The 23,272-nt window shown below is 35.9% G+C and overlaps 1 protein-coding gene across 10 annotated transcripts in view; it reads right to left on the bottom strand.

The window, feature by feature from the left end:
• Positions 1–492: 492 nt before the first annotated feature.
• Positions 493–23,272, bottom strand: part of PLGRKT (plasminogen receptor with a C-terminal lysine) — a 54,516-nt gene continuing 31,736 nt past the window's right edge. For 7 of the 10 annotated variants that reach the window (XM_072761540.1, XM_026001625.2, XM_072761501.1 and 4 more), the window contains 3 exons: positions 4,582–4,712; positions 4,028–4,137; positions 493–891 (listed from right to left, as the gene is read on the bottom strand). In XM_072761540.1, coding sequence (XP_072617641.1) covers positions 770–891; positions 4,028–4,137; positions 4,582–4,712 — 363 coding nt within the window. In that variant the 3' untranslated portion in view covers positions 493–769. Of the gene's footprint in view, positions 892–4,027; positions 4,138–4,581; positions 5,588–23,272 lie in introns of all 10 variants that reach the window. The other 3 variants (XM_072761532.1, XM_072761512.1, XM_072761521.1) reach the window with 1 other exon arrangement.

Here is a 23,272-nt window from a genome sequence, read left to right as displayed (position 1 = left end):
GTGAGTAGAAATAAAAAGCTAGGCATCCTAATGAACCTCCTCATTCCCACCTCTTTAGAAACTCTGTCTTGAGTCATCATTTGAATATTTTTATCTCTCACAGCTGTCTTTGCATGTTGAAAATGTGTTCAAGGCCTAACCTTTTCAGAGCCTCTTAGAGCATATTCACTGGAGCCAAACCATCTAGGTTCTTGCTCCGGTTCTGTCCAGTTATGACCTTGGGCAGGTAATTTAAGCCCTCTGTGCTTTAGTTTCCACATCCATAAAATGATGCCTCCTCATGGGATTGTTTGGATGATTATAAAAATATACGTAAAACACTCAGAAGAGTGGCCATAGTAAGCACAACATACATGTTAGTCATTAATATTAGTCATTTTCTATCAGGTAGAGAGAGGACACAATTGACAAATCCAAATGAAGTATCTGTGGGAGATAAATGTGATGGGAAAAGTTTGTGTGACAGAGAAATGAGAGCAGCAGGACATTTGCTTCCAGGAATCAAAACAATATAATTTATTAAATATACATTTAGATATTTGTAATATACACCATATATAGGAAATATGAAAGTTGCTTAGAGTACCTCCATGATTTTGTATTGAATGTTAAAAATTTTATTTTAAAATAGTTTAACAAAACTCCTCTTGCATTTTAATATTTTAAAATAAAATCCATTATGTCAAAATGTCAAGCATCTAAAAAATTGTAAAAACCATGATTCAAGTCAACAATTATGTGTTTTGAGATTTGGTAGCTAAACATGATTTCATTTGTCTATGAAGAATTTACTCTGTTCCCTTCTGGCTTTTTCAAGGCTTTCAAAAGTGATCATGCCTCTTGGCAGCTGCAACTTACTCTTTTCTGTTTCCAGTATGTTCTCAGCTTCACCTTAAACAGAGTACAGAAATATGCAAGGTGACAAAAGGATCATTAGTGTTTTGTGAAAAAGCCAAATTGCTATATGTCAGTGACAAGCTGTAACACTGTGTGGAGGCATGCCCCTATTGTCTTCAGGAGAAGCCACCTCCCAAAGGAAGGTCATTCTTTCCTTTGGGAAGAAAAAGGAATTCTGAAGACAGAGAAATCAATCGGATGCCATAAATTTTACTTGACAGAAGACAGCATTTTAAAATATAGAAGAGAAAGAATACCAAGTAATATTTTTTTCCTTGAAGGAAAGTCAGGACGGTAAGCATTAGTTGTGTTTGGAGGGGTTTAGGATGGAGAAACCAAACATAGTCTCTGTTATATTGCCCCTAAATATGTAGGTGACATAAGAGAAAATAAAGCTTATTAAATTTTTTCTTTTTCAAGAAAGCTAATCTTTTACCTGAAACCACTTGTAAGTACCCAAAATAATATTAAATGTTCTTTAGTCTGTATACATACATACACACAAGTATACGCAGTTTTATAAGTAATTCCTCTTTCATGTAACAGGTAGTAATTTCTTAGGCCCAGTTGAAGACTAATTAGCAAAATTTAAAAAAATTATAGTGTACATTGTTGGCATTCTATAATTTTCCTTGGGAATGAAAGCAACTGGTTCTTTTTAAGTACTTCTTTTTTAGCACACAATGAATTTATACTCCAGACCCAATAGGGCAGGCTACAATTTTCAAATTATAACACCCTAACCACCTGCAAACATCTTTTTTTTTTTTTTTGCCTCAGTCTTGCATAGTAAGTAAAAGTCATTATAAATTATATGTAATCAGACAGGCCTTGAATGACACACTAAATGTGTCTATGTGATAGTGCCTCACATGGGGTACATTCTCATGTGTATGCAGAAAGGCTGATGTTAAAGTCAGTCAAGGATTGATTGTATACCTTGGGTTCATCACTAGTTAACAAGGCTAAGTGTTATATTATAACCTAAACTTTCAAGTACAGCAAGTTTCCTGGTAGATTATAAAGTTGTATTTTTTAAAACAGGAAATTCCCATAACATGTCTTCAAAGTTTAAAATTGTATGTTCTGTGGACTCTGATGGACCTATAATAAAATTACTTCCCAAATATACAATCATGATGTTCCTAGAAAATAATCTTGTTCTTTATTAGTAATATGTTCAAGTGAATGTTGTGTAATAGACTTGCCATTTAATACTATGTATTTTTATGAAGCACTGAGAATTCTAATGTCCATAAAAACAATGAAACATAGTTGAACTCAGACTAATAAGTTCTTAAGCAGATGAGTAACATGAAACTGAGCTTTAACATTGGTAAATTAGTTGTGTAGTTAGTTTTCAACTTAAAATGAGATTGTACTCCAAAATTTAATATGTACATCAGTTTTTTAGAGCTCAGAATACATTTTCCCATAGTGATAATGTAGTAAATCAATTTCTAGGCCATCAACAGAAAACTCTTTAGGTCACACTGTAGCTAAAATATGATACCATAGTGCTTGACCCCAAGGGACATTTTAGCAGAGTTTCTATGTGGAAAATGTATTTCCATCTTCCAATGGAAATTTTTAAGGAACATATAATCCTTGTATCTCCCTAAGCCTGGAAAAGAGATGTTCTACTCTCTACTCCCAGTACCTGAAGAGGAGTCTATACTTCCTCCTTTCCTGTACCAAATCAATCCCCACAGAGCTTTAGCGATAGTGATGTGCCCAAAAATATAGCCCAGGAGAGGAAAGGATGGGAAAAATGAAGGCTTGGGAAAGGCATAGTTTCAATGTGCTTTCAGTTGAAGGCTCAAGAAGGGAGCCTTCAACAGGGGCTCTCATGAGAGAGTCTTCCTGGATTAGGAATGGCTTCTGTGGCAGCAGGGCTACTTTCTAGTGCAATAAAAGCCAGGGTTCTATGAGAACAGCATGGTGTGGTGATTATTTAACAACCAGCTCTCCAGAAAAAAAAAAAAATGTAAGTTTTTTTTGTAAGTTTATTATGAATATAAGTTTCTTATAAATTTTACTTACATATAATATAGCACACAATTTTATAAAAAATAATAAAATGTTCAGTGTACTTTATTATAAATGTCACATAGCAAATTAATGAGAAAGTATAATTCCAACATGAATGATGGTTGGTATTTTCATTTACACTAACAAGACAAAAGTGGAAACAATGACATATGTTGGAATTCTTTTTGTTTGGAAATGATGTAAACCAACTTGGTTGAATCAGATAACATTTTTTAAATGTTAGGAGAATGTTTCCTCAATTGTTTGTGCTATTTACAACATAATGGCTACTGACACAACAAATAATCAAGTATAATCTGCAGTTAACATTTTCTTCATCACTTCCTTAAATCTAGACCATGGGTTAGCAAGCTTTCTTAAAAGGGCCAAACAGTAAATATTTTAGGTTTGTGGGGCCTTATATCTCTTGTTGCAATCACTCAGCTCTGTCATGGCAATGGGAACACAATGGGAACACAGACAATTCAGAAATGAATGGGCATGTCTGTGTTTTAATAAAACTTTATTTTCAAAAACAGGTGGCCACTCTGCAGGCCATAGTTTGCTGAAAATAATAAGTCAAGCCTTGATTTGTTTTTTTCAGGTTTCCATGGTGTATATATTCCCACACCATGACCAAATTCAGGCTACCAATGGGATGCCACTGAAGTTGGAGTAGTATCTGTTATCTTATTGTGTGTGTATATTGTATCTGCATTTCTACCATACAGATGCAATAGATACACATAACTTCAGAGTACAGATAATAGTAAAATAATGAAAAACTGGTGTTCTGAGTATTTCTTACCATTGTTTTTAATATAATTTAATATTATGTTTTGTGATTTATGTAATTATAAGGTTATCTAATTTAGTGTCTAATAATCTATATTAAACAACCAGCTTACAAATTCCTGAAAATTTGGTAGTTAGTTATTGTGGGGTGGTACAGCAGACTGTGAGAGGGAGCAGAAATGTTGGTCACTGGAAGTTCAGGGAAAGGAGTCTTGTCAGAATGTTCATAAATCAAGGGGTCATGAGAAGAGGATCCTTGAACCAGAAAATGAATCCAGAATATACACGAGTTTATCAGACTGACCTTTCATTCTTTGTAGAAGGGTTCCATATCCTAAGTCATACTGGTAGGTGAAGATAAAGCTTAATGGAATAATAGGGAAGAGGAAGGCTGGCTTCTTCTTTCTTATTGCCCTGGTTCAAGAACAAAAAATAAATAAATCTCAAGAATGACCTGTAAATACATATCTCTACACTCAATGAAAAAAAATGACTGCTTTTTGGAAGAATGTCCTCCATTTTAGAAACTACTTAGTTCATTTGAATCTTCTGTGGGATTAGGATTTTCTAACCTCTCACTAGATTCTGCACCTTCCATCTTAGTGTCTAATCAGTTCTCTCTCTAACTTATAAAATGGAGACAAGGATGGAAGAAATCTGAGAAACTAGAGGTAGAATGAGCTATTCCTACACTGGTTCTATAGTTACCTCCAGGTACACCTACCAAGCTATAAGGGGTTATTGTGTTTACATAGATACTATTTGGACCAAAGTCCTATCTTGGCCAACTTGATAGTAATATGATAATATCAAAAAAAGAAACAAATTACTTAAGAAGCTTATAAATAGCAAACATACCCAGCTGTTAAAGAGATGGCTGCAATGCCAAAAAAAGTTCCAAAATATTTGAGGAATTCCCGAGACCAAGCAATCTGCATGGCCATTTGTCTTTCTCTCATTTCGTTCTGCATCATTAGTTGCCTTTCCATCTGAGGATGAAATAAATGACAAAGTCTGGTTACTTATCTTTTGATTCTGAGCACAGAGTTAATAATCTGCTTTTCCAGGGGATTTTCTTTCTTTATTTGCTTTGATTTGTCTTTTTGTAAAACAAAAACAAAAACAAAAAAAGCCCCAGTAGGCTTTGACTAAAGTTCTTCTTGGCAGCTATGCTCGGCTGTCACTTTGGCAGTGAAATCTCCCTGAAATATATACAGAATGGATATGATATTCTTCTTCTGTGTCTTAAGGTCTTGAATGCACGTAGTCTGGAGCTTTTATTCAACCCTAAAATATATGTTCAGCCTCTTCTGTCCCATGCAAGGAAAGATCCATGTGCCTTTAAATGCAGGTACATCTTATTGGTCTTTATTACAACTTGGACTGAAATAATTTTGCCTTCCAAATTTATCCAGCTGCAAACTGACATTCATTTGGAGTAGCAGGTCCATATTATTTTATGATATGATGGCAGAGAGTATTATTCTGAGAGATCCATGGAGATTTTTCTTTGCAACTATTTTCTTGATGTCTCAGGCTCTTTGTCACTTTAGTCAGTGTCTTTCACTGCATTGGAGTAGAAAGCAGGTACAGCCCAGAACACAAAAGGAGACTGGATTTGTGGATAGATTTTTAGAAAACACGCAAGAGAAGCAACAGTCTAAATGCCCATTATTTTGAGAAAGTCAGATTCTTGAGAGAGAAAAGTCGTTTTTTATATTCTAAAATCTTGGCACTATATATCATTAGAGAGCATAGCGGAGAGCAAGCACAGAATTTGTAATATGAATCATAGCTTGGGGAGGAATGAGTAATAATGTGACAGAGTTTTCTCTTCTTGCTTTCTTGCTACTGTGAGAAGACACTGGAAGAGGAAAAGGAGATAGATATAAAGATGGGACTTGGTTCCTTGGCCTCTCTTCGGGGTTCAAACTCTGGAGATTTGTGATGGATTTGGGGGTCCCTGGATGGGAGAGCATTTGTGGACCTATCTTCTGTCAAGAATTCTGGGAAGGGGCAACTAAAGTAGAGCAGAAGGGGTTGCAAGGCAGATCTAAGCTTAGGGCAGACCTGAGAGTAGCCACCCTATCTCCCTCAACTGCCAAGGGGAGTGGAGGAATCTGCAGGGTTCCCATGTCAACCTGAAGAGGGGCACAGAAGGCAGCTGAGAATTGAAAGCAGGTGGCTTATCAGGTGGACACCAAAACCTAGAGCCCAGAGAACTTGTAACAGACCCTGAGGTAGAGGCCATAAACCAAGGGCTGGGCAGGGAAAGTGGCTGGATATTAGAGGATTAGCAGCACCCTGGAGTGCAGACATGATGGACAAACCTGCCTGAAACAGGTGGAACACCCAGAACAAATCACCCAGTACTGCCAGGTTTCCAAAAGACAATAACAGTACAGGAGCCTCCTCCAACCAGATGTGCCTTCCCAGTGACCACACCACCCCAGGTCACTTGAACTCAAACTACAATTGGTGCAGGGGGAAAATGGACAGAGAAGGGGAGGGAGCCAAGCTGAATTCCAAAGAAATGAGTTTTAAAATAGAAGTAATTGAGTCACTTTGACTTGTCAAAATTAAATTTGCCCTCAGTAATAGAAATTGAAGTTCATTTTGGGCTCAGAGAGTAATATTTTTGCATACATGGTTACTTAACATGTGAAATTTATCCTTGCTATATTACTTATTTTAAAAACTTACATGATAGTTCATAGTATCTGTCCAAGGTGATGTAGAATGCATGAATTAATCATTTGTCTTATTTAAAAGGCAGCTGAATCCAGTCATAACATAGGTGAGTGCAAGATCAGTGGTTCTGAATCTTACCTGCACATTGTGAGCAGCTAGGGAGCTTTTCAAAATCCCAGTGCCCACATGTCAGGCCAGTGAAACCAGGGTCTGAAGTTAGGATCAGTCATTAGTATTTTGTAAATGTTGCCGGGTTAATTCCTGTTTGCAGGATTGAGAACCACTGCCTGAAAACACTCACAACCTAGGTTTTTCCCACCAAAGATCAAGCTGAAATATCAGTTTGAAAACTGATCCGCTTGGAACTCTCCAAAGATTGGGAACAGAGATCTTTAAAGGTGGTGGAACTCATCTGTATAGTACTGTCATGGTGGATACGTGACACCCTGCATTTGTCAAAGCCCTTTTAACTTCACAGCACAGAGTGAATGGTGTTGTTTACAGTAATGACACATCTGGATGGGGTTCTGGGACAGAAAAAGGACATTACGGAAAACTAATGAAATTTGAATATGGAATTTATTTAGTAGTGATACACCAATCATACTTTCTTGTTGTGACAGCTGTCCATAGTAATGTAAGATATTAACTGTAGAATTTACAAAGGGTGGAGTATTCAAGAACTCTGTCCTCTTTTTCTGTAAATCTAAAATTGTTCTAAATTTAAGTTTGTTTTTAAAAATGTTTAAAGTCTTATATTCTGGATCTCTTCTACTGATAAGAATAGAGGTACTCATCTCCCTATATCATAGATAAATTGTTAAGATCAGTAACACTGTGTATCTGCAACAAACTCTGAGCCTAGAGTAAAAAAAAAAAAAAAAATCTATGCATACCCTTTCCATAGGCAAAAATTTCCTGAACTATACTTTTAATTATCATTTAAAGCTTTATTACCTTATACTTCATAAAATTATGCTTAAAATCATAGGTCTAGATCTAAATACATTTAAAAATTCAAAATTAGGGCAGCCCCAGTGGTTTAGCGCCACCTGCAGCCCAGAGTGTGATCCTGGAGACCCTGGATCGAGTCCCACGTCAGGCTCTCTCTGTATGATGCCTGCTTCTCCCTCTGCCTGTGTCTCTGCCTCTCTCTCTCTGTCTCTATGAATAAATAAATAAAATCTTTTAAAAAAATCAAAATTAATAAGGGGTGCCTGGGTGGTTCAATCAGTAAAGTGTATGCCTTCGGCCCAGGTCATGATCTGGGATCCTGGGATGTAGCCCCACATCGGGCTCCCTGCTCAATGGGGAGTCTGGCTCCCCTTCTCCTTTTGCCCCTCCCCCTGTTTGTGCTTGGTCTCTCACTCTCTCTCAAATTAATTAATTAAATAAAACCAATTAATTAACAAATTTTATAACCAAGCTTTTTCAGTAGCCATAAAGGGATAATTATGTTGATGCAGTTATTAATTTATCAATAATAGACATCATGTAACTAAGTGTACATTCATTTTCACCCTTCTTCCCCAAATATTGACACTAATGAGAAATAAGAGCAAAATAAAACCTGTACAGTAAGTTTCCTAGCAGTCTTTAACCCAAATTATAAATGTAAGATTCTTGATCCTATTTTATTTTAATTAATTACTTTAAAAGTAATTTTAAAAGATTTGTTTACAAGAATGTTTAATTATAACCCTGTGGTTATAATTATACCCAGGAATAATGATGAAACCTATGCTAATTTATTTTCCTCCTTTGTTATTTAATATTAATTAATTAATATACAGTGTACTATTAGTTTCAGAGGTAGAATTTAGTGATTTATCAGTTGTATAAAACACCCAGTGCTCATTACATCAAGTGTGCCCACCCATCTCCCCTCCAGCAGTCCTCAGTTTTTTCCCTATAGTTAAGTCCTAATCATAAGTTAAGAATTAACCTTAAGTCTCTTATGGTTTGTCCCCCTCTCTGATTTTGTCCTATTTTATTTTTCCTTCCTTTCCCCTATGTTCATCTGTTTTGTTTCTTAAATTCCATATATGAATGAGATCATATGATATTTGTCTTTCTGACTTATTTTGCTTAGCATAATCCCCTCTGTTCCATCCAGATTGTTGCAAATGGCAAGATTTCATTCTTTTTGATGGCTGAGTAATATTCAATTGTATGTATATACCACATCTTCTTTATCCATTAGTTTGTCAATGGACATATGGGCTCTTTCATGTTTGGGCTATTGTGGACATTGCTGCTATAAACATTGGAGTGCATGTGCTCCTTAGAATCACTATGTTTGTATCCTTTGGATAAATACCCAGTAGTGCAGTTGCTAGATCACAGAATAGCTAGCTCTATTTTTACCTTTGTGAGGAACCTTCATACTGTTTTCCAGAGTGGCTGCAGCAGTTTGCATTCCCACCAGCAGTGTAGAAGGGTTCCCCTTTCTCCACATCTTAGCCAACATCCTTTGTTTCCTGAGTTGTTAATTTTAGCTATTCTGACTGGTGTGAGGTGGTATCTCATTGTGATTTTGACTTGTATTTCCCTAATGCCAAGTGATGTTAAGCATTTTTTCATGTGTTTGTTGGCCATTTGTCTTCTTTGGACAAATGTGTATTCATGTCTTCTGCCCATTTCTATTTTAAAGGAATTTTAGATCTTTTCATAATACAAATGTTTTGGTTTCTGTTATTTCTTGGTATTGCTTTACAGAACGATTTGAAATTAGAATGTTCCTTATTTAAGGGACGCCTGAGTAGCTCAGTGGTTGAGCATTTGTCTTCAGCTCAGGTCATGATCCGAGGGTCCTGGGATCAGGTCCTGCATTGGACTCCCCACAGGGAGCCTGCTTTTCCCTCTGCCAGTGTTTCTGCCTCTCTCTCTGTGTTTCTCATGAATTTAAAAAAAAAAAAAAAAGGAATGTTCCTGATTATGACTTCAGACTAATGACCTTACAGGTTTATCTGATACTAGTTTAACAGTTATAGAATCACAGTCAATTTTAAACAGAACATAATAAAAGAGAACGGGCAGCCTGCGTGGCTCAGCGGTTTAACACCGCCTTCAGCCCAGGGCCTGATCCTGGAGACCTGGGATTGAGTCCCATGTTGGGCTCCCTGCATGGAGCCTGCTTCTCCCTCTGCCTGTGTCTCTGCCTCTCTCTCTCTCTCTCTGTGTCTCATGAATAAATAAATACAATCTTTAAAAAAAATAAAAGGGAGCTAGTTTATTAGAAATAATTGTACATAGGAGAAATCACATTCTGTCCATCTTCATAATACTGTTATATATGCTCTTCTGTATTTTAATTCTCAGTTTCTTTGTTGAAAAAATATTAAGCAGCAACAAAATTTCTGATCTCAGTAATTTTGTCAAGTAATTTGTCAGTCTCTGAGTTTCAAAAGGGACAGTTTCATAAAGGTCCACAGACCACTTAATTCAAGTTTCCTCTTTTTTTTAAAAAAGATTTTATTATTTATTTATTTATTTATTTATTTATTTATTTATTTATTTATTCATGAGAGACACACAGAGAGAGAGACAGAGACAGAGACACAGGCAGAGGGAGAAGCAGGCTCCATGCAGGGAACCTGACGTGGGACTTGATCCTGGGTCTCCAGGGTCATGTCCTGGGCTGAAGGCAGGTGCTAAACCGCTGAGCCACCCTGGCTGCCCTCAAGTTTCCTCTTAATAAAATGATTAAGTTTTACTTGGACACATAAACCATTTTCAGAGCAGAAAGAAGGCAATGACATTGTCCTATATTCTATCTTCATTGCATTTTTTTAAATTGGAGCCTATTCTATTTTGAGAAATAATCAGGCCAGTCTTGAAAAAATTCAGTTATATCTGTGTTTCTAGTTTCCAGTGGTCTTTTAACTTATGCATAATATATTCCCAAGTAACAGAAAAGTTTTGTTTTTATTTGCTTAATTGGGCAGTCCCAAAATATATTATATATATCCTTCCACAAAAGAGGTCTAATTTTTATGAGAAATGAAAATATTTCATATTTGTCTGTGCCTTTGTTAAATTAATAGAGACATTTTGATACCCTCTAAAACTAAAAGCAAAATCAGAATTTCAGGTAAACAGAAAATAAACTAAGGTTGTTAAAGCAATTGTAATGAAAGCTGTGACAAGTAGATTTATCCTTAATTTGCTCTACAGATATTTTAAATGCTCAAAATCCAGTAAGTAGTTTGGAGAGAATCCAGAAAGGGAAATGAGTAATGAATTCAAGCTTTAAAAAAAGGCTACTAGTTTTTAATGAATGACTTATGAAAATAATTGAACATAAACTAAATTGTAGTCATATTTTGAAGCTTAAAAGCTTTGCTTACAGCATCTTGTTACACATCTTCCCATAATGATTAAACACAATTAATCCATCCTTTCTCCCAGATGTTTGTAAACAAGTACGGTCACCCTAGGTAAAAAATAAAAATGCCAGTTTGGCAAAAACTCTTTATGTGAAGTTACGGATTCCAAGATGTATTAGCTCCCCCAACAAGACCAGAAGATGCTAACAAGATGAGCAGAATCTGAGAAAGGACAAAAGTTGACCTTCTCAACCATTATCTAAAATTCTTTAAAGACCATTCCTGGTGTCTGTTACATTATAAGCACTAATAACTGAAGTTGAAGACAATTCCACAACTTAAGTAAAAACAACAACAACAACAACAACAAAACAATAAGGGTATTTTCTTTCATTCTGGTTTTCCTCATTTTAAAGAGTACCTATTTCTTAGTTTGATAATTAATATTCCACTATGTCAATCCTAACTGTGCATAAGACTAAAGCTTCTATTTTGTAATACTTAGGACTAAGAATCTTAGAACCAGAATATGCTTCAAAAGATTAAATCAGAAAATGTTTAAGAAATTGTAGGATGCTTATTTCTCTCTTTCAGTGTGGCAGATATACTAAACTGATAGACTAAAAATAACAATGTGGCCCACTAGCTAAGTGTTAGGTACTGTGCTAGTTACATACACAGACCTTCCCATTAAACCCTCTGAGGTCCATCTAGGAGTTGAAGAAAACAGAACAAGGCCAGCCCATGGCTTTTTTAAAAGATTTTATTTATTTGAGAGAGAAAGTGTTTATGCACACATGTGAGCCCTAGTGGTAGGAGGGGCAGTGGGAGAGGGAGAAGCAGGCTCCCTGCTCTGATGCAGAGCTGTATCCCAGGACCCCAAGATCATGACCTGAGCTGAAGGCAGATGCTTACTTGTTTATATTTCTGTCTTAAAAATGATCCTTATATTACTTTCCTGCTGAAAAGCTTTCACTGGCCCTTTAATTCCTAGACATGACATAGCCTTTAAAACTCCTATTTTGGGGACACCTGGGCGGCTCAGTGGTTGAGCATCTGCCTTTGGCTCAGGGTGTGATCCCAGGGTCCTGGGATCGAGTTGCACATTGGGCTCCCTGTAGGGAGCCTGCTTCTCCCTCTGCCTATGTCTCTGCCTCTCTTTCTCTGTGTCTCATGAATAAATAAGTAAAATATTTAAATAAAACAAAACAAAACCTTCCTATACTGGTTTACCTCTTGGGCTTCATGTACTGTGCTCCTCTCCCAGACTCCAGCCCCTAGCCCTCACCTATGCCGGGCAGGTTCACCTTTCCATACATTTTTTCTTATGGAAAGGGAAGGACTTTGAGGTTGCATGGACTAGGTTCAGATGCTAGTTACATCACTCTTGCTAGGTGATTGTGGTTGAGACCTCTAAATGTCTTGATTCCCAATTTCTCCAACTCTAGGAGCAATACAGCTACCTTACAGGTTGCTCTCCTAAGTTATGTGGCACACTGCACGGCACTGGTGCATCACAGCCACTGGTGTGCATTAGCCTGTCTGCCTTGCTTTTTCCTCTTACCTCCTTATGTAGTAGTTACATAGACTTAGAGCCATATTCTTTCACTTTCTTTACTCTCTCTTTCATGGAGCGTTTACCTGTTTTCCTTTAAATAAAGTTTCTCTTACCTGAAGGCCCTGACATCTCTTTCTGGAGCCCCATCTGCTCTCTGAGCATTGTTGCCAGCTGCAGCCGTCTGCCTAGCATTTCTGGCACTACCCTGAATTCAACACTCCTTCCACTTCAGTGGTAGTTTCCTCCAGACCAGCTCCTCTGCCGCTCCTTGTATTCCTCAGAGGCTCCGTGATTCTCCCAGGGAATGAAAACTTTGGTTTCATTTTCAGCTTACCCCTCTTTTTAATCCTGCCAAGTATTTAGTTAGTCCAGAAAGTCCATGAACTTTTCTTTTCTTTTTTTCCATGAACTTTTCTTTCGAAATCTCCCCCTTTCTCCATTCTTGTCGCTTCCCCTGAAATCCAAGTCCTTATCACCTCAGTCTGGCTACTGCAGCAGCCTATGGCAGGCTTATATGTCCAGCCTGCGGGGTCAGCCTATTGACAAAAGCACTGTGTCAAGAGGTTAACACTGTGCACTCTGGGGCAGACTGCTTGCGTGTGGAGCCTAGCTCCATCACTGCCAGTATTCAGTGTTTGCATCTTCCTGAGCTTCAGTCTTCTCATCTTAAAATTGAGCAAATGACAGTGTCTACCTGTTAAAGAGTTGTTATAAGGATTAAATGAGCAAATATTTGCAGAGGTCTAGAGCAGAGCTTTACTAAGGGTTCAATAAAAATTAGTTGCTGTTATTTGCGTAGAACATAGATACACAGTTTTAAGGTTGATTATTTAAAAATATCAATTCTGTCCCAGTTTCTCCCCTGCTCAAAAATTTCTAATGCTTCTCTTTTTGCCACATCACATATAAATGCTCTGCTCAGCTTTCCACATCCTCCAGACCAGGTCTGTGCCCCAAGACAACCTCATTTTCTGCTGCAGCCCTTCCCAGCTCTGGTCAGCCTGGCCTCCTACAATTTTCTAGATGGAACTCCAGCCCTCTCTTCTGTGACCTCAGACAAGTCAGGGCATATCTAAGCTTCAGTTTTCTCATCTGTAAAATGGGCATAGTAACAGTACCTACCTCATGGGTTTATTTTCTTAGGAGACTACAAAGAAATTATGTATACAGAGTATCTTCTTTTTCTTTCTTTCTTTTTTTTTTTTAACATGACTGTAGTAGTTGGAGGAAAGGATGTTTGGGAAGAGCAGAAGCAGCTTTACATAGTATCAACCAGAAATACATTTCTGTAAATTATAATGCCTAGGGAAGTAAAAATGTGTTTCAGGAGAAAAAGACCAAATCTCTACAAAAAGGAACATGTTATTCCTAAAAGCTAATGCTGTTGAGTCATTTACTTCCTGTAATATTCTCTTTGGCAGATGTTACTAACATCCCCATTTTTCCAGAAGAAGAAACTGATGGTAAGAATGATGAGGTAATATACCAGTATGTGTAGCTCTGTGTGTATGGAGTTTTCTTTTACTTCTTAGATGAAGAAACTGTAGTTCCAACAGTTTGAAAGGCACACACAAATTTGTAGAATGAGTGCTTGGCTGGGCTAGAGCTCCTTCTCTGGACTGTTAATCCAATGTTCTCAATAAAACCCAACTTCCCTAATATTTATTTTCAGATCTAAGTCATGCTGTTCATTTAGTAATAAAAAAATGTTTTTACATAACCAGTTTAATTCATAAGATGTTTACTTTATTGCAAATGTAACTTACCCAACAATAACCCATAGCTTCTTTATAGAATGAACTTTAAATGTTGTAATAGTTGGTCACAAATGGAGTTACAATCTTCCAAAGATTAGCCTAGCATCTTAATTTTTGTCAGTTGGTGAGAACAGGCCAAAAAAAAAAAAAAAAAAAGGTAAAAAGAAATAGAGAAATGCTGCATTTCCAGCAATATCAGGGAATCAGCTATTCATACTTAAAAGCATAGTCCAGAGGACTAAAATATATTCCTCTAAGCAGGAAGATTTACAAGAGATTTCTAACCATTTTAATAGATAATTATCTAAAAGCTATATACTGCTTTTATTCTGGTATACAGTATAATATGCTGTTGCCTTCGTAATAGGATATAGCAAACCAAAGCTGCTTGATGGCTTATTTAGTTATAAGTTTATGTTAGTGGTTATATACACCTCTCCAGGAAGGACTGGAGGTGGTTTGAACATCAAGAGATTTCTTATAAATATAGTCATCATCAGTTCTGTGCTGTAATGCCGCGTTGCTGCCAGAGTTTGCTGAGGGGCCATAGGACTCTGTGTCTGTCTCCTCCTATATCAAATAGTTATTCCTCACTTTTAGTAGTAAATCCTCTTCTAAGCACCAGTCCTTCCTGGGGATTCCCTTTCTACTTTTTGTCTCCCTCTCCTTTTCTCTCAGTGATCTGTTGCTTTTGTTGTAGGGGCAGTAAGGGAGCAAAGCTTGTCAGAACTGTGTATAAAATAAAAATACATATATTCCTAATACATCCTAATGAGGACCTGAAAATCAGGGACCTCCTGTGGGTATGTTGTATGCATTTTAGAACACAGCCTTGTTATAATTATTTGGTTCTTTTGTCTTTAAGTATTTCTTCTTGCTTCCTCATCATGTTCCAGATAAGAGGTTGTTGGATGACTTTGGTCTAAGGAGATGCTGTTACAGTCAAGATAAAATAGAGAGTAATATTGTTTACACCTTCTATAATAATTGTCAGAAAACTTGTGAAGTACTTATTTTCAGGAATTGAGCCAAAGCAAAAGAGAAGTAAAATGGAATAAAACAAAAAGACAAACCTAACCACCCTGAATACAACTATGACCATGTAGAATGTTCTTTTATTAGTTTCCCTTCTATCTTATCAATGAATTGTGCTTCAGTCCTACATTTTGATATCTTCAGGGAATCCCAGACCTGAAGGTTTTATCTAATAAAAAGTACTTTTGTATGTGTGGTTTTACTATATTCAGAAATGCTCTAAATCTAAAATCATTCTTACAGAGTTCTTCAGAAGATGGAGGAATCCAGAGCAAGAAGCAAACAGGGGTGATTAAAGGCTATGTTGAGCAAAGGCTTTCCCACCAGCTTTGCAGAAATTTTTAAAACATTTTTTTGACAAGCTAATTCTGAAATTTCCTTGGAGGAAGAAATATACAGCAAAATGGATGAACTTCAAAAATATCATGCTTACTGAAAGAAGCCAGACACAAAAGATCATGCATTGTATAATTAAACTTATGTGAAAGGTCCCCAAAAGGCAAATCTGTAGAAACAAAGTAGGTTAGTCGTTTTCTGGGTGTGGTGTTGGGATCAAAGACTTACTATAAGTGAGCACAAGGGAATTTTGGGAAGTGATGGAAATGTTCTAAAACTGAATTATGTTGATGGTTGCAGAACACTATACATGTATTAAAAATCATTGAATTGCATCCTTACAGTGGGTGGATCTTATACTATATAAATTATACCTCAAAAATGGTGTCTAAAAAAATAGAAATGGGACACGGTACCCTTTCAGCATCAGTCATGATAGGTAAGTCAGAAAGTGTTTATTTTCAATCATCATAAAAAAAAAAACAAGGAAGATATGTGGTGAGATAGTTCCCTGACTATGAAATTATTCCTGCGTCTTTAAAAGGGTCTTTTGTGTTCCATTCAAAAACATCTGAACCACTTGGTAAAGAGTAATTCTATTCAGATGCAAAGACTTTATAATTTTATAATAAAACATTCTATTTTACACTTATTAAAGAGGGAAGAAAAGACCGTTTTAGCATTATATATGTTCCTTTTCATAAATCATTACTTTTAAGCCTCATATTCTATACATTTTCTGTTCTTGTATTAAAACACATCAAATTATCCATGCAGTCACATGAGATGGGGAGAATATTGTTATTTTCTCTGTTAATGTTTCTATATTGTCTTAAAGTTTTCTTACCACTAATACTAATATCACTCTTCCTGGGTAAGAGGTGCAGTCTACACCCCAGCAAATTTTTGGTCAAGAGGGTGAATTGAAGTGATCTGCTTTCCCTAAAACATTGCTCTAATATCAGCCCATCACCATTTTTGCAACGAATTTGCAATCAGCTTGTATGGTTGTTAATCTGGAGGTTCTTTTATTTAGAAGAAAATATATTTGTATAGTAGGTAAAATCAGAATCCAACTAATAATAGAAAGTTAATCTAGTGATATAATAATTACTAATAGGAAGAGTTCATAGGGCAAGTCATCTCTAATTGTAATGAATTTTAGGCAACCCTTTAAATTAGAAGTTTTTTATTTAAATCTGATTTCAATATAAAGACAAAAGTAGGTTGTGAAAAGAATTCATTAGTTATCCATTTCTGGGAAATAATATTTCCAGTACTCGTGTTCATATGTGATTTTAAAAATAAAATACCATCTCATTATTATAATAAAATAACCATTAATTCCTGAAAGGGGAAAAAATGTTATTTTTACATTCTGTCCTTTTCTGATGTGTATGGGTCTAAGAGTTCTACAGAAAGGTGAGCCTGACCCAGTCATAACCAATAAATCTTAGATTTGCTGCTGTTTAATCCCTGCAGTGACACTCATTCCTCCTGCAAAATAATGCTAAATAAAAAACCCAAACTGAATAACCATAGATAGGGAGAGGTCAGATTGGGAAACATAAGCATAAATGAAGAGTTTTATGTCAAAATTTTTTTTCTATAATCCTCCTGAATGTTTTTTAGCTTAATGAGAAAGAGACATATTTTTTGTTATGGCTGTTTATTCACACTGACTTCTTTTTAAAAAAAAAAAAACTAAAGCCAAAAAAAACCCAAAAAAACTAAAGCCTAATTTTATAGTATAAATAAAGCACGCTAAGATATGAAATATTAAAACAATAGTTGGCCCACAGTGGGAGGGGGAAAAAAGGCCACAGAAAACACAGTGTGTTGGAAAGGGAAAGGCATGAGCTTTCATGAAAGGTATTAGCATCATTAAATCTCAGTCTAAAAGAAGACAGCACTCCCTGTGTCAAATCAAATAGAAAACGAATTCCAGGTGGATCAAAGCCCTAAATGTACCAAATGAATTGATAACTATTTTATAAGTAAAATTTGAAGACTGCTTGTGTAACCTTAGAGAAGCAAAGACCTTTTTTGAGGAAGACAGGAAACACAAAGGAAGAGATTAATAAATTTTATACATTAAAAATGAAAAATTCACTACTTCATACCCATTAGGATGACTATCATTTAAAAAAAAAACAAACAGAAAATAACAAATGTTGGCAAGAGGTAAGGATGTGAAGAAACTAGAATTGCTGATGAGAATATAAAATGGTGCAGCTTCTATGGAAAATGGTATGAGGATTTCTCAAAAAAGAAATTAAACATAAAATTACCATATCATCCAGCAATTCCACTTCTGGTTATATTCCCACAAGCAATGAAAGCAGGAACCGGGATAGATATTTGTACACCTCTATTCACAGCAGCATTACTTACAATAGCCATTTGGAGGGAGCAACCCAAATGTCTATTAACAATGGAATGAATAAACAAAACGTGGCATTTATATACAATGGAATATTCAGCTTTAAAGAGGAAGGAAATTGTAACACATGCTACAACTTAGATGAAACATGAGGACATTGTGCTACATGAAATTAGTCAATCACAAAACTGCAAATGTTATAAAATTTCACTTCTATGAGGTACCTATAATAATCAAATTCATGGAGAAAGTAGAATGGTAGTTGTGGGGAGCTGGGATAAGAGGAGGGTAGAGAGTTAGTGTTAATGGTAGAGAGTTTTCGTTGAGGTGGTGGTGATGATTGCACAAAGGAGAGGCATGATGGAGTCAAGAGTATGGGCTCTGCGATCAGACTACCTGCATTTGAGTCCTGATGCTGTCACTTATTAACATTGTGCCCTTGGGCAAGTCGCTTAATCTCTCTGTGTACCTCAGTTTCTTCATCTGTAAAATATGGAAAATAGGGGATCCCTGGGTGGCTCAGCGGTTTGGCGCCTGCCTTTGGCCAAGGGCGTGATCCTGGAGTCCCGGGATCGAGTCCCACGTCAGGCTCCCTGCATGGAGCCTGCTTCTCCCTCTGCCTGTGTTTCTGCCTCTCTCTCTCTCTGTGTCCATCATGAATAAATAAATAAATAAATAAATAAATAAATAAATAAATAAATAAATCTTTATAAAAAAAAGTACGGAAAATGTAGTATCTACCTCATAAGGTTGTCTTGAGGACTTCATTGTTAGTGAGAATAGCAAATACAAAGAATTCAACCCTATGGTTGAAGCTGGAAATGTCTATTAAAATTTAAAGTGCACCGACCGTTTGGGGCACCTGTGTGGCTCAGTCAGTTGAGTGTCCAACTCTTGATTTTGGTTCAGTCATGATCTCAGGGTCTTGAGATTGAGCTCACCCAAATCAGGCTCCCCACTCAGTGGGGAGTTTGCTTGTCTCCCTCTTCCTCTGCCCCTCACCCTGCTCATGCTCACTCTCTCTCTAAAATAAATAAATCTTTTTAAAAAATGCACCTACCCTTTGATCTAGCAATTCCACTTTGGGAAGTATCATTACTTAATAAAAACTAGTTATTTTTTCTGTTCTTTTCATCATTAGCATCAGCATCAGCATCGTTATCCTTATGCAGATATATATTCTGATGTGGAAAAACCTATAAGGCATATTGTCAAATGGAAGAAAGCAAGGCATAGAAGAGTGTATAGTATGCTACCACTGCACATCACACACACACACACACACACACGCATTATATATACATCTTCATATTCATATACACCTGACTCAGTATGGACTGTCTTTGAAAACTTTGAGAAACTAGTAATGGTGATTGCATCTGAGGAGCTAAACTAGATGGCTGGGGACAGGGATGGGAGGAAGTTTTCACTATATACTCTTTTGTTCTTACAGAATTCTGTAGCATGTGCACATGTTAACTATTCAAACATAATTTTTATAAAGAAAGAAAACAAATCCCCCAAACCACATTTCAGCCTGAACTTCAACTGTCTGTAAAGCTAGGTATTTGTTTTCATACCCAACAAGAGGGCAGTAGATAAGTGGGTAATGGAATATTCATATAATGGAATATTCTGTAGCCTTAACAGTGACTCTCTATCTCTGTTGTGAAGGCTATCCACAACACTGGAAAATTTATAGACACAGTGTCAAATTTAAGCATAGTACAGAATTTTATATAGAGTATGATAGCAGTTACATAAACTTAAAATGTAGCACAGAAAGACTGGGGAGAACGTTAGGATGATTTTGTCAGAGCTGTAGCACTATGGTAATATTTTCTTCCTTCTACACATAGGTATTTTACAATTTTGTTTATGCAATATTGACATACAATATTATATTATTTCAGGTATATAGTATAGTGATTCCATGCTCTTATACATCATAAAATGATCATCTCAATAGCTCTCGTTACCATCTCTCACTCCACAAAGTTGTTGCAATTTAATTGGCTATATAGCCTATGCTGTACATTAAATTTCTATGACTTATCTATTGAATAACTGGAAGTTTTGTCTCTTAATCCCCTTTACCTGTTTCACTCACGGCAACAGCCCTTTTTCCTTCAGTAGCCTTCAGTTTGTTCTCTGTTTCTATGAGTCTGTTTCTATCTTGTTGTTTTTTTAGATTCCACATATAAGTGAAATCATACAGTATTTGTCTTTGTCTTTCTCTGACTTACTTCACTTAGCATAATACTCTCTAGGTCCATCCATATTGTTGCAAATGGCAAGATCTCTTCCTTTTTATCGCTAAGTAATATTCTATCATATGTACCACCTCTTCTTTATCCATTCATCTATCAGTGGACACTTAAGTTGCTTTAATATATTGGCTATGTAAATAGCCAATAATGTAAATAATGCCACAGTGAACAGAGATGCATATATCTTTTTTTTTTAGTTTAAATTCAATTAGCCAACATATAGTACATCATTAGTTTCAGTTGCAATTTTCAATAATTCATCAGTTGTGCATAACATCCAGTGCTCATCATATCACGTACCCTCCGTAATGTCCATCATACAGTATCTTTTTGAACTACAGTTTTCATTTTGTTTGGATAAATTTCCAGAGGTGAAACTGTTGAATCATACGGTATTTCTATTTTTAATTTTTTGAGGAAACTCCATACTGTTTTTTTTCCATAATGGCTGTACCAATTTACATTCCAGCAATAGCGCACAAGGGTTCTGTTTTCTCCACATTCTTACCAACACTTATTTCTTGTCTTTTTGATAGTAGGTGTGAGGTGATACCTCATTGTTATTTTGGTATGCATTTCCCTGATTACTAGTGATGTTGAGTATCTTTTCATGTGTCTGCCATTTGTATGTCTTCTTTGGAAAAATATCTAATCAGGTCCTACACCCATTTTTAATCGAGTTATTCTTTTGTATTGAGTTGTATACGTTCTTTATATATTTTTTGATAACCCTTTTTTGGATATATCATTTGCAAGTATCTTCTCCCATTAAGTAGGTTTCCTTTTTTTTTATTTATTATTTATTTTTTTTTAAGTAGGTTTCCTTTTCATTTAATTGATGGCTTTCATCACTGTGCAAAAGCTTTTTTTGTTTGCTGTAGTCCCATTTGTTTAGTTTTGCTATTGTTGCCCTTGCCTGTGGAGACATATCTAAAAAAATATTGCTAAGACTGATGTCATAGAGCTTACTGACTATGTTTTCTTTTAGGTTTCAGGTTTTACATTTAAGTCTTTAATTCATTTAAAATTTTATTTTTGTGTTTGATGTAAGAAAGTGGTCCAGATTCATTCTTTCACATGTATCTGTCCAGTTTTCTCAATACCGTTTATTGAAGAGACTTTTTTCACTGTTGTATGTTTTTGCCTCTTCTGTGATAGATTAATTGATCATGTAAGTATGGATTCATTTCTGGTCTCTCTATTCTGTTCCATTAACTTTTGTGCTAGTTTCAATCATACTGTTTTGATTACTATAACTTTGTAGTATAGTTTGAAGTCAAGGAACATGGTACCTGCAGTTTTGTTCTTCTCTCAAGATTATTTTGGCTATGGCTATGTGATTCCATATAAATTTTATTACTGTTTTTTCTGATTCTGTGAAAAATGCCACTGGTATTATAATAGGGATTGCATTGAATCTGTAGGCTGCTTTGGGTAACTTGGACATTTTTAACAATATTAATTCTTTCAATCCATTAGCACAGTATATCTTTCCATTTGTGCTATCTTCAATTTCTTAAATCAGTGTCTTCAGCATGTAGTCTTTTATTTCCTTGGTTAAATTTAATCCTAAGTATTTTATTCTTTTTGATGCAATTATAAATGGGATTGCTTTCTTAATTGCTCTTTCTGCCGCTTCATTATTAGTATACAGAAATGCAACATATTCTGTATATTAACTTTGTACCCTACAACTTTACTGTATTTATTTATTCTAATAGTTTTAGGATAGAGTCTTAGGGTTTTTTTTTAAGGTTTTAAAAATACATATATAGTAATATGTCATCTGCAAATAGTGACAATTTTACTTTTCCTTTTCAACTTGGATGTGTTATTGTTTTTTCTTGCCTAATTGTTATGGCTAGGACTTCTTATACTATGTTGAATAAAAATGGCAAGAGTGCTTATCTTTGTCTTCCTCCTGATGTCAGAGGTAATGCTCATAGCTTTTCACTATTAGCATTATATGGTCATATATGGCCTTTATTATGTTGAGGTAAATTCCATCTATACCCATTTTGTTGAGAGTTTTTATCATAAATAGATGTTGAATTTTATTAATTTATTTTGTTTATTTTGTAATGAAAGGATTATGTTAAAATGGAAAAATATAAATAGGGATTACTGGGTAGTGAGATTATGTACTTTTTTTTTCTTTATGATTATGTATACAAAAATAAACTAGTAAGATTTTTAATTTTTAATTTTTAAAAAATTTTAAAATATTTTATTTATTCATGAGAGACACAGGGAGAGAGGCAGAGACACAGGCAGAGGGAGAAGCAGGCTCCATGCAGGGAGCCCAACGTGGGACTAGATCCTCAGTCTCCAGGATCAGGCCCTGGGTTGAAGGGGGTGCTAAACCACTGAGCCACCCAGGCTGCCCATAAGATTTTTTAAAAAGAATATATCCATAATGGTATCTGGAAAACAAGGAAGGATGCCATCCACAAGTGAGAAATTTTGCAGAATTTCTGAAATAGAAGAGAGCAGATGAGATCAGAATGATGGTAAAACCAGAGTAGAAGAGAAACTACAATCTAAAACAGACCCGGGGAGGACACTTCTACCTATAAGAATGTTGGAGAAGCTTCAAGCTGGGGAATTAATGAAATAACTACCTGTACATCTAACTATAACTGTTACCCTACCCTCCAAGACAGAGAGAGAGGTAGCAGTGTTTGCCTCTAGTCCAATTTTCTCCAAAGTGGAAAATATCTTGGAGGAAGCTCCTTTTCTTGGGGATGGGATCCAAGATAGAAGAGGTGTTATTGAGGCAATTCTGGATTTCAGTAACAGACAAACAAGGAAGACATCTCTTAAAAAGTAGGTTCATTCAGTCTTGAATATGACATCATGCTCCATCCCAAAGTGAATTTTTGTTTGACAGTTGTGGGGTTTTTAAGTCTGCTCCTTGCTCAGCCACCCTAAAGAGCAGCTCTTGTGTTGGCACATGTTATCCATTCTACAAAGCCCACAGACTTCAGAGGAAATTTATACCAGCTACTGACATTAATCAACTTACTCCTACCTCTAAGAATGCTGGAGAAACTTCTTAGGAACAAGAAACTAAGGGCTACTAGACAGGTGAGGGCAATCAAGAACATAGAAAGATTATAAGGTACATAAAGAGAATACCTGGAATCTGAAATTGAGTAATATGGGACAGAAGAAAACTGAAGTCTGTGTGA

Source organism: Vulpes vulpes, chromosome 1 (genome assembly GCF_048418805.1).
Source record: "Vulpes vulpes isolate BD-2025 chromosome 1, VulVul3, whole genome shotgun sequence".
NCBI lineage: Eukaryota > Metazoa > Chordata > Mammalia > Carnivora > Canidae > Vulpes > Vulpes vulpes.
This window is presented reverse-complemented; position numbering and strand designations above follow the sequence as displayed.